The 12,511-nt window shown below is 46.4% G+C and overlaps 1 protein-coding gene across 5 annotated transcripts in view; it reads left to right on the forward strand.

Moving 5' to 3' along the window:
* The window catches only part of IL1RAP (interleukin 1 receptor accessory protein), a 102,389-nt gene extending 93,344 nt beyond the window's left edge, over positions 1-9,045 (forward strand). For all 5 annotated transcript variants that reach the window (XM_083504144.1, XM_083504140.1, XM_083504141.1 and 2 more), the window contains 2 exons: positions 5,868-7,264; positions 7,850-9,045. In XM_083504144.1, coding sequence (XP_083360270.1) covers positions 5,868-6,598 — 731 coding nt within the window. In that variant the 3' untranslated portion in view covers positions 6,599-7,264; positions 7,850-9,045. The remainder of the gene's footprint in view (positions 1-5,867; positions 7,265-7,849) is intronic.
* Positions 9,046-12,511: the final 3,466 nt, after the last annotated feature.

Below are 12,511 nucleotides of genomic sequence, written 5' to 3' on the forward strand. Positions count from 1 at the left end.
TTTGAATCAATAGTCAAATAGTGGACCTTATTCTGATTGCTCCAGCTAGAAACCTTGCAGCCTTTGCTGTCAGCTGCTCGTCTTGATCTGCCAAGAGAAAGGACACGGTGGCAGTGGCTGGGCGACCCAGAATGGACAATAAAAGGGGGGTGATAATCTAATTCTTCAAGTCTTTATAAAGAGGGCAAGCCAGAAGGGCATGCGCCACCAATTTGGTCCTGCCATCTCCACAGGGCCATAAGCGTTTTCCATGTGGAATCTGTTGGAATTGTCCCTTAAGTCCAACTGAGGGCAACACATTCAATCTCACGAGAGTAAAAGGATGTCTATATTTTAGAATTGCTCGGTTATGCAGATAGGGTGCCGGAGAGTCAAAATGGGAAGGTGGGAAATAGTCATACCGCGGGCAGAATTTCCTTATTGTGGCCAAGTTGTTCTGACACTCGATATCATTTCGGCACTGACAAATTAGAGTGTTTGCCTTACTAAAACCCAGCATGAGTAGCTGTTGTGGTGATAAACCACAAGAGTGAAGTTTCTGATAGACAATTTTAGTTACCCTGACTGGATGTCCCCCTGCCTGTGCCCACGCTAGGGAAATAAGGAATGTTGCATTTGACAGCATCAGTGGATTACATCCCACAAGAGCCTTCACCTGTTGCCAGGATCCCAGAGAGCTGGCTACCTCAAAAAGGATACTGTGGAGTTAGCAAAGGTTCAGCACAGGGCAACCAGAATTATCAGGCAGATGGAGGGACTCACCTTGGAGGAAAGGTTTGGGACTTTTCACTTTAGCGATTGCCCTTGGGGTCCCTTCCAGAGATTCAGCTCTCGGACAAACATTTCTCCGATGAAAATAGGGGCATCTGGAAGCTTCTTCCGTGTCTGATCTCCTGCCCACATAGATGTGGCTATAAACATCTTCACCTGTCACCTTCATCCAGTTAAAACCTCTCCACCCAACCCACCTCACAGCATTGTTGTAAAGTAAAAAATGTGTCAGGGAAGGGATCATTTGCAACAATCTCATCGATAACCTGCCATGAGTCCTTGTCAGGGAAAAGAGTTGGAAATATTATATTATTATTATTAATAATAATAATAATAATAATAATAATAATAATAATAATAATGAAGAAGAAACTGTGAGAATGATCAGGAACATTACTAAAGGGTGAATCCTTTTTTCTGAGTAAATATGCTGAAGTTTGCAGTGTCAGGCTGCCCAGTCTTGACCCAGTTACCTGGGAGCAAGCTGCATTGAATACAGTGGGACTTACTTCTGTGTAGACAGTGTCAAGCAACACTTCCCATGTTCCCTAAGAAATAGCTGGTTTCAGAAGCATTGCAATGTAATAATAATTTTATTATAATTTATTATTTATACCCCGCCAATCTGGCTGGGTTTCCCCAGACACTCTGGGCTGCTTCCAACAAAATATTGAAATACAATGTAAGAATTTACAGTGGACTGGTGACATTTCCCACCAAAATTATAGGAAGGGCTTTGTATGCCAGCGTCACAATTTCCTTCATTGGGTGCAGGGATTTTATTGTCAGTATAAACAGGGGCTCCCCTTTTTCCACCTACAGACACAGACACACACAGCTTTTAATTGTTTCCTAAGAGGTGGAGGGGGAAAAAAGGAAAATCAGAACATTCTGGGATCAAATCAGAAACTGGGATGGCTTCTGTAATTCCAGGACTGTCCCTGGAAAATCAGGGAACTTGGAGAGTATGCAATGATTCTCTGACTAGAACCCACTGCTCCAAATGCTGGAGAAAATGCCTATATATATATATATATATATATATATATATATGTTTTCGTAGATTTTCACGGGTACAGGAATGCAGGTTTTGGTGTCCTCGGGTGTCTTCCCGTGTAAAAGTTGGGGTGTCTAGGCGACGTTTCGACGAGGTCTCACTCGTCATCTTCAGGCTGGTGCTTTCGGCTTCTTGTTACTGGAACAGAGCGGGATCTCAGTGTTTGAGTTCCTATAAATACTGTAGAGGGGTGTGGTGTATTGCCTCAAAAGTTCTGGGCAGAGGGGAAGTTCCCAGGCTAGTGTTCTTTTCTTCTTTTGTTCCTTAATTACTTGAGGGATATCTTGAGTGATTTCTTGAGTGATATTCTGAGTACCACTTAGGTGGGTCATTAGGTGTGGATTAGTTGCTAAAGCCTTCGTGTCTTGACCTCTTGAATTTGTGAAGAGTTTTTCTGGGAAGATGGCTGTACTGCACTTAGTTGTGCTTTGGCTTGGCTTCGTGTATAGGGGCGAGCTGTGGTTTTGTGCCCTGTGCCAGCCAGATCTGTGTAGGGATTGCAGGGGGGTGCAGCATCCGGAGTTGCCACTATGGTTTGGTTACTGGATGGTGTCTGTAATTTATCTGTGGAGAGGGTCTGGGTTTGGGTCTGGTGTGGTTGATTGGTGGTGGCGTTCTGTGTGCCTCTGGATCTGGTGTCGGTTTTTGTGGGGAGGGCTAATTTCCAGATGTCTGGCAGGCGGGACGTGTCGTCACGCTTGTTCATGTTGTGAGGGTGTTTCTCTATCTCGATGGCTTCCATGATTATTCTCTTGTGGTGATGTTCCATGTTAAAGAGCAATTTGGAATCTGCAAAATTAATTTCGTGTCCTGTTTCTTTCATGTGTTGGAAAAGAGAGGAAGATTTTTCTTCTTTTTTGACGGCATTCTTGTGTTCTGCGATACGTGCATTTATTCGTCTGTTTGTTTGCCACGTACATTGGACAAACAAACAGACGAATAAATGCACGTATCGCAGAACACAAGAATGCCGTCAAAAAAGAAGAAAAATCTTCCTCTCTTTTCCAACACATGAAAGAAACAGGACACGAAATTAATTTTGCAGATTCCAAATTGCTCTTTAACATGGAACATCACCACAAGAGAATAATCATGGAAGCCATCGAGATAGAGAAACACCCTCACAACATGAACAAGCGTGACGACACGTCCCGCCTGCCAGACATCTGGAAATTAGCCCTCCCCACAAAAACCGACACCAGAACCAGAGGCACACAGAACGCCATCTCCAATCAACCACACCAGACCCAAACCCAGACCCTCTCCACAGATAAATTACAGACACCATCCAGTAACCAAACCATAGTGGCAACTCCGGATGCTGCACCCCCCTGCAATCCCTACACAGATCTGGCTGGCACAGGGCACAAAACCACAGCTCGCCCCTATACACGAAGCCAAGCCAAAGCACAACTAAGTGCAGTACAGCCATCTTCCCAGAAAAACTCTTCACAAATTCAAGAGGTCAAGACACGAAGGCTTTAGCAACTAATCCACACCTAATGACCCACCTAAGTGGTACTCAGAATATCACTCAAGAAATCACTCAAGATATCCCTCAAGTAATTAAGGAACAAAAGAAGAAAAGAACACTAGCCTGGGAACTTCCCCTCTGCCCAGAACTTTTGAGGCAATACACCACACCCCTCTACAGTATTTATAGGAACTCAAACACTGAGATCCCGCTCTGTTCCAGTAACAAGAAGCCGAAAGCACCAGCCTGAAGATGACGAGTGAGACCTCGTCGAAACGTCGCCTAGACACCCCAACTTTTACACGGGAAGACACCCGAGGACACCAAAACCTGCATATATATATATATATATATATATAATTGTAGAACTGGATGGGACCCCAAGGATCATCCAGGCCACCCCCTGCAATGCAGAAATCCACAGCTGTCCCATGCAGTAATCGAACCTGCAACCTTGGCGACAGCTGCAAGAATGCTTTTTGCCCAGGGCTGGAAAGAAGAGAAAACTCCAAAGAAGAACGGAGAGTCAAGATAGAATCATAGAATCATAGAGTTGGAAGAGACCACAAGGGCCATCGAGTCCAACCCCCTGCCAAGCAGGAAACCCCAGCAGAGCACTCCTGACATATGGTTGTCAAGCCTCTGCTTAAAGACCTCCAAAGTAGGAGACTCCACCACACTCCTTGGCAGCAAATTCCACTGTCAAACAGCTCTTACTGTCAGGAAGTTCTTCCTAATGTTTAGGTGGAATCTTCTTTCTTGTAGTTTGGATCCATTGCTCCGTGTCTGCTTCTCTGGAGCAGCAGAAAACAACCTTTCTCCCTCCTCTATGTGACATCCTTTTATATATTTGAACATGGCTATCATATCACCCCTTAACCTCCTCTTCTCCAGGCTAAACATGCCCAGCTCCCTTAGCCGTTCCTCATAAGGCATCGTTTCCAGGCCTTTGACCATTTTGGTTGCCCTCCTCTGGACATGTTCCAGTTTGTCAGTGTCCTTCTTGAACTGTGGTGCCCAGAACTGGACACAGTACTCCAGGTGAGGTCTGACCAGAGCAGAATACAGTGGCACTATTACTTCCCTTGATCTAGATGCTATACTCCTATTGATGCAGCCCAGAATTGCATTGGCTTTTTTAGCTGCCGCGTCACACTGTTGGCCCATGTCAAGTTTGTGGTCAACCAAGACTCCTAGATCCTTTTCACATGTACTGCTCTCAAGCCAGGTGTCACCCATCTTGTATTTGTGCCTCTCATTTTTTTTGCCCAAGTGCAATACTTTACATTTCTCCCTGTTAAAATTCATCTTGTTTGTTTTGGCCCAGTTCTCTAATCTGTCAAGGTCATTTTGAAGTGGTCATTTTGAACTGTGATCCTGTCCTCTGGGGTGTTAGCCACCCAGATGATGGACTGTGCTGAAACGGCAAAAATGATGGGGAGGATCAGACACCTAGATGACAAGAAATTCAATAAGGATTGGGGGGGGGGAATTTACTGAGTATCTTAAAGATCACTGTAAATATCTGAAGACGTTAGCAGGGTCGATTTAATACTTGTAATATAATTTGATAAGGTTAAATGTGGGTTTAAATAAGTGTGGATAAATATAATTAGATGCGGTAAGGTTGAAAACAAAAAGATAAATGTTGGAAGCTGGGGGGGGGAGTCGCGGGACTCTGAGAATCCCACTACAGTGGTACCTTGCTTCTCAAATGCCGTGGTACTCAAACAACTTGGAACCCAAACAATGCAAACCCGGAAGTAAGCGTTCCGGTTTGCAAACCTTTTTCGGAAGCCGAACATGCCCCATTTTGAGTGTTGCACTTCTGATCTGAGTGTTACGCTTAGATCTGTCTGTTTTTGCTATTTATTTTGCATTTTTGTTTTTGCAGCTCTTTTTGTTTTGTTTTTGTGACTGTATGGAATCCGGTTCAGCTACTGATTGATTGATTGATTGATTGTGCGACTGCAGTACATTGTTTCTTGCTTTCATTTTATGGATCAGTGCTCTCATCAGATAGTAAAATTCATGTAAATTGCTGCTTTAGGGGTTGTTTTTAAAAGTCTGGAACAGATTAATCTGTTTTGCATTACAGAGGTACCTCTGGTTACGTTCTTAATTCATTCCCAAGGTCTGTTCTTAACCTGAAGCAGCACTTTAACTAATGGGGCCTCTCGCTGCTGCCGCACCGCCACTGCGCAATTTCTGTTCTCATCCTGAAGCAAAGTTCTTAACCCAAGGTACTATTTCTGGGTTAGCGGAGTCTGTAACCTGAAGCATATGTAACCTGAAGCGTCTGTAACCCGAGGTACCATTGTACTTTCTATGGGAAAGCGTGCCTTGGTTTTGGAATGCTTTGGTTTTGGAACGGACTTCCGGAACAGATTAAGTCTGAGAACCAAGGTACCGCTGTAATGTATAAATGTGATTCTGTTTAAAATGAATGTTATTTCTAAAAATTGGGGGGAGGGAGGAATATCAGCGCCACGCTCTAACCATCTGAGCTATCCAGGCTGATATAGGTGCAGAGACCTGACTGCCCTCCTTTCCTCTCCCCCTCAGATACCACGGAAGCCATTTTCGACTTCATCCAGAGGAGCCGCAAGATGATTGTGGTCCTGAGTCCCGACTACCTCCTGGAGAAAAGCATCAGCATGCTGGAGTTCAAGCTGGGTCTCTTGTGCCAGAACAACATCGCCACTAAGCTGGTGGTGGTGGAGTACCGCCCCCTTCTCCGTGCCCACCCCAACATCCAGCAGCTGAGGGAGTCGGTGGCCTTCGTGGCCTGGAAGGGAGAGAGGTCCAAGCGCCCCGGCTCCAAATTCTGGAAAGCCCTGCGCTTGGCGCTGCCCCTGCGGAGCCTCAACGCAGCCGGCAGCTGCTCCTGGAACGAGAGCTGCTCTTCCCACTCGGACATCAGCCTGGACCATGTCCAGAAGAAGAAGGGCCGCTTGAAAGGACCGGCTGAAGCGCCCGGCTCCCGGCCGAAAGGCCTCCCTGTCCAAAGGGGCCTGGCGCCGCTGCCCAGGTCAAAGGCCAAAGACCATGCCAAGCCCTTCCTGGCCTGCCGCTGCTGTGTGGCCTACTGCAACGAGAACCACAAACTCGGGGGCCACGGGCGAGGCGGGGCCAAGCCCAAACCGGGGCTGCAGTGCCACCGGACGCCCGCGGGAGAGGCCAAGGGGCGGAGGTTGCAGAAGAGCGAGAAGCCGTCGCAGCAGCACCCGCCGTCAGCGCTCAGCCTTCGCCACTACGCAGACTTGTCAAACAACAATGACTTTTACGTGCTCTAGGTGTCCCTCTCGCCCCCTGGGCATTGGGGTGAGGGGAGAGGAGGTCTCCCGTGGGTTGAGGGTCCATGCCGTTGGGGTGAGGGAGTCGGCACAAGGGCACAGTGCTCTGTGGGATGAGTTTGGGGCCATGTTAGGAGGCCAGGGTTCCTGTTCCACGAGCCTAAATAAAGGTAAAGGGACCCCTGACCATTAGGTCCAGTCATGGCCGACTCTGGGGTTGTGGCGCTCATCTCGCTTTACTGGCCGAGGGAGCCGGCGTACAGTTTCTGGGTTATGTGGCCAGCATGACTAAGCCGCTTCTGGCAAACCAGAGCAGCGCACGGAAACGCGGTTTACCTTCCCACCAGAGCGATACCTATTTATCTACTTGCACATTGACGTGCTTTCGAACTGCTAGGTTGGCAGGAGCAGGGACCGAGCAATGGGAGCTCACCCCATCGCGGGGATTCGAACCGCCGACCTTCTGATCAGCAAGTCCTAGGCTCTGTGGTTTAACCCACAGCGCTACCCACGTCCCTTCCATGAGCCTAGGGATCCCCCAAAATGCACGCACAGATCAGGCAGCTCAGATGTCTCAAAATTAGGTACGTTCCCTGACACTGGAGAAGGTATCTGGCTAGAGGTGGCTGAAGGTCTTGAGTAGTCCTTTTAGCAAGTGCTTCAAAGGTGTCTAGGTCCTAAAGAAGGACAGAACTTTCTTTATGTCTGCTACAACAGCAGCAATAATACTTATTGCAAAGTATTGGAAGACACAAGACTTACCCACCCTGGAAGAATGGCAGATGAAAATGATGGACTATATGAAATTGGCGGAAATGACTGGCAGAATCCGAGACCAGGGAGAAGAGTCGGTGGAAGAAGATTGGAAGAAATTTAAAGACTATTTACAGAAATACTGCAAAATTAATGAATGTTAGAATGATGTTTGATTGAAGTTAAGTGGTTTCTAGCTGTAATGGTATAAAAGAATATGGAAAAATTGGATTTTTAATAGGTAAAAATTTAATGCTACAATATATTAAGATTAAAGATCAGGATAATAAGGAGGGAAAGGAACTGCTGAATTAATAAATTGAACTGGAATACAAAAAAGGGAGGTATGAGGAGGTCCGGGAAACAAGTAAATGAAAGATAAGTGATGAAAAGATGGAATTATTTTTAACTGTTTTTTATTTTTTATTTTTCCTTTTTTCTTCTTCATTATGTAATACTGTGAAAACTTTAATAAATATTTATTTAAAAAAAACAAAGGTGTCTAGGTCCTCAAGGATGGCCAGGAGCATTGTAAAGGGGCTGAGGGTCCAGAGGGGACGACCCAAACCAGTGGAGCCATGCGTCCCATTCTGGGCATCCCAGTTTAAGAAGGACATTGACAAGATGGAAGGTGTGCGCAGGAAGGCAACCAAGATGATCAAAGGTCTGGAAGGAATGGTTGAGGGAGTTGTAGCCTGAGCAAGAGGAGACTGAGAAGGGAAAGATGCTCATCTGCCTTGGGTCCTTTAGTTGGGATTCCTGCATTGCAGGGGGTTGGACTAGATGTCCCTCCAGGTCCCTTCCGAGACTACAATTCTATGATGCGAGAGCCAACTTCAGATATCTGAAGCAGCGTCTCATGGAAGATGGAGCAAGCTTGTTTTCTGCTGCTTCAGAAGGTAGAACCAGAACCCACAGATTCAAATGAGGAGGAAGGCAATTCCAACTAAATTTTAGGAAGAACTTTCTGGTGGTAAGATCAGTTGGAATGGTCTCCTTGAGAAGGTGGCGAGCTCTCCCTCTTTGGAAGCTCTGAAGAAGTGGTTCGATGCTTTAGCTGAAATTCCTGCCTTGCAGGTCAGGGGCGGGGGGTGGACTAGATGACTCTCAGGACCCCTTCCACCTCTACCATTCTATAACTCTAGTTGCAATGCTGGCATGCCAAGGGCAGCGGAGAGCTGATGATGTGCGGTTTTCCCTATGGAGCCCAACCACGGCAAAACCCATTCTGCATTTCTTGTGGGTTCGGACTGCTTATGATTTAGATCTGGAGTGAGTCATCTCACATTAGGCAAGAGCTTGGTCAGAAATGCAAAAAAGAGAAAGAGAGGTTTATTTTGGTGACAAATGTTTTGGTGTGTGTGTTTTTTTAAAACCTACCTTTTCAGGATCTTAAATTATTTTTTAAAAAGTTGTATGGGTTTGGGGAGAGTTGTGCTGTTTGGTTTGGGGAGAACTTTCAGATTCTTTGCTTTGGCGCTGTTGCTCTATAAACCCTTTGATAGATAATATTTTTTTTTAAAAAATCCTTGAAAAGAAGAAGAAGACTTGGTTGGGTTTCTGAAGTCAGGATGCTGAAAAAGCTATTGTTGGAAATTGGGAGTTCATTTCTGCGAAGGATTGAAAAATAGAAGCTGAAGAGCTGCTATTTTGTCCTGGGTTCGCACCCTTGCTTCTCCCCAGGGCACCCGTTGCAGCACCCACTTTTCCCCCTGAAATCTCTTCTGCACTCCACTGTCTGGAAAGTGGGTGAGGAGTGGGATGAAAAGCCTGAGGACAAGAGAGGGGTGGGTTTCTGGGAGATGAGAGGGCAATCAGGGGCAGCAAAACTGCTGAATCCCAATTTCTGGAAGCCTCAGCAGGCGGGGGGGGGGCCTCTCGTGCTTGAATCCTGCTTGGGGGGGTTCCCACAATGGGCACCTGCTTAGCCACTGCAAGAACAGGAGGCCTGGGCCATTGGACTCATCCAGCAGGCTTTTCTTATGTTCTTACGATTACAGTGGATGCTTGGGTTGCAAACGTGATCCGTGCAGGAAGCACGTTTGCAGCCCGCAGCGCTGCACATGCGCGGGTCGTGATTCAGTGCTTCTGTGCATGCACAAGTGCCGAAATCTGGAAGTAACCAATTCCGGTACTTCCAGGTTCGCCGCGGTGCACAGCCCGAAATCGCACAACCCCAAAGTGTCTGTAACCCGAGGTATGACTGTACTAGGTCTTAAGAAAAGTAGCTCCTTTTTTGCAAATACAGTGGTACCTTGCTTCTCAAACTTAATCCGTTCCAGAAGTCTTTCCAAAACCAAAGCGTTCCAAAACCAAGGCGCGCTTTCCCATAGAAAGTAATGCAAAATGGTTTAGTCCAGGCATAGGCAAACTCAGCCCTCCAGATGTTTTGGGACTACACATCCCATCAACCCTGACCACTGGTCCTGTTAGCTAGGGGTGATGGGAGTTGTAGTCCCAAAACATCTGGAGGGCCGGGTTTGCCTATGCCTGGACTAATCCATTCCAAACTTTTAAAAACAACCCCTAAAACTGCAATTGACCGTGAGTTTTACTATCTAACGAGACCATTGATCCATAAAATGAAAGCAATAAACAATGTACTGCAGTCACATAACCCATCCATCAGTCGCTTGGGTACCACACAGTCACTAAAACCAAACAAAAAAGAGCCGCAAAAACAAAAATGCAAAATAAATAGCAAAAGCAGACCTCAGCGTAACACTCAAAACGGAATTGTGGTACTCAAATCGGAAGCGTAACACTCAAAACAGAGCACGTTTGGCTTCCAGAAATAGTTTGCAAACCAGAACACTGTCTTCGGGGTTTGCAGTGTTTAGGTTCCAAGTTGTTTGAGTGCCAAGGCATTTGAGAACCAAGGTACCACTGTAACAGTTTTGGAAGCGACTTTCCAACCGGCCCCCAAATCAGAACCAAAACAGAAATCTGCAGTCTGTTCTTTTTACATTTTACCCATTCAAATGGGCAGGATACAAATAATAAATCTTCCTCTTCTTCTTCTTCTTCTTCTTCTTCTTCTTCTTCTTCTTCTTCTTCTTCTTCTTCTTCTTCTTCTTCTTCTTCTTCTTCTTCACTTTCCAGCATTTCCAGCACAGGCGCTCACACCATGCATGTTTCCAGCACAGGCGCTCACACCATGCATGTTTCCACCCCCAAAACTTCTGTTTGCCTTACGGGTGTCAGAGGAGGACTGATTTTCTCCTTTACAGATATCAACTTCAACTGTGAGCCAGTGTGGTGCAGTGTTTAGAGCGCCAGACTAGGACCTGGGAGACCTGGGTTCGAATCCCCGCTCCGTCCAGGAGCCCACTGGGTGCCTTGGCTGTCTCTCAGTCTTGCCCAGCCTCACAGGATAAACAGGAGAGGTGTGTAGGGCACACTGAACTCTTTGGAAAAAAGGGGGGATATGAATCTAATACTGAATTAAGCTGACCCATTCCAAATCAACCCTCAATGAAGTTACTCAGGACTTGAGTAAAGAATAAAGAAATTGTAGGAAAGCATAAACCCAGAGGGTTTCGTTCAACGGTTTGTAGGAACAGACACACACACACACCCGCCGCCCTCCAGCTATGATTTTGGGAGTTTTTTCTTCCTAATAACTCTGGACAAAAAATAATTAATTTTAAAAGTCTTCGAAAATGAGCATAACCGAAGCGTAAAATTAAGGCTATCTGGGAGGACCAGAAAGAGGCAGCCTAAAACTGAAAAGGAGGTTGGGGGGGGAGAGAAAATCATTAAGATCTAAATTGTTTTAGAAATGGGACAGTGGGGGCGAGGAGGGAAGTGTCCCTTGCCACACTTTCCCGCCAGCTGGGATGCCTCGGGGTGACCTTAGAATCCATGTCTCCTCTCCTTCAACTCCCCCCCTTTTTTGGGGGGGGAGCCTGTTTCTTGGCGCTCAGTCCATCTCTTTTTCCGTGCTCAGAGCATGATGGAGGATTTCCTCCCGACTGAGCCAGTCTCCCAGTGAATCGACAATGGATTCTGAAAGTTCCCCCAGAGATGTATTTTTGGACAGGAATGTGGCAAGGCTATATTTACCCCCCCTCCCCGCCATTCCTCATCCCTTACTCTCCCCACAAACAGTATTTTCACAGTCCTGACATATCTGGGAGCTTGAAATAGCTCCTGCTCCTGACCCGGGGGAAGATTTAGACATTGCATCCATTAAGAGCATCCCTTCTCCATCTTTTGTTTAAAAAAAGGCCTTTTCAGAGATGCAGCTGCAATTCCACCGCTGGCTGTTCCCCTCCCCAGATCGCGCCCCTCTCCAGGATTTTCTCTGCAAAAGGTCAGCAAACCTCTGGGTCTCAGGCCTGTGGAATGTGGCCCCAAATGTTTCAGCCCTGAATCATGCCAGCTTGTTTGTGCCAGAACAAACTAGAACTTGTGAACATCCAGTGGAGATGAACGTTGGCAGGTTCAAGTTGGATGTGATTAAGGACTGGCATGCCTTTGCAGGGATTTGTTGCCAAAGCTTCTCTTTCGAATTAGAAACCTCTAGAAGATGATAATAATGACAATAATAATAATAGCAACAATAATAATTAAAATAATTTTTTATTTATACCCCGACCTCCCCGGCCAGAGCCGGGCTCAGGGCGGCTAACAGCAGTAAAATTGCAAGAAAAACATAATAGGGGGGGGGGGAGAAGAGGGGGAAAAAAAACAATTTAAATTAGTGGTTAAAATACAATTTAAAATGCAGCCTCATTTTAATAGTAGCCCATAGATCAAAACCATAAGGGGAGGGAAACATTAGGGTCAGACTGAGTCCAAACCAAAGGCCACGCGGAACAGCTCTGTCTTGCAGGCCCTGCAGAAAGTTGTCAAGTCCCGCGGGGCCCTGGTCTCTTGTGACAGAGCGTTCCACCAAGTTGGGGCCAGTACTGAAAAGGCCCTGGCCCTAGTTGAGATCAGTCTAACCACCTTGCAACTTGGGACCTCCAAAGTGTTGTCATTTGTGGACCTTAAGGTCCTCCGTGGGGCATACCAGGAGGTGTGATGCCCTCTGGCTTGGCCTTCTTAAAGATGCCTCCAAGCGCATGCAAAAACATCACCTTGACAACAAAGGTCCGTATAGTTAAAGCCATGGTTTTCCCAGTAGTGATGTATGGAAATGAAAGCTGAACCATA

Source organism: Podarcis liolepis (genome assembly GCF_965112155.1).
Source record: "Podarcis liolepis genome assembly, chromosome: 5".
Classification (NCBI taxonomy): domain Eukaryota; kingdom Metazoa; phylum Chordata; class Lepidosauria; order Squamata; family Lacertidae; genus Podarcis; species Podarcis liolepis.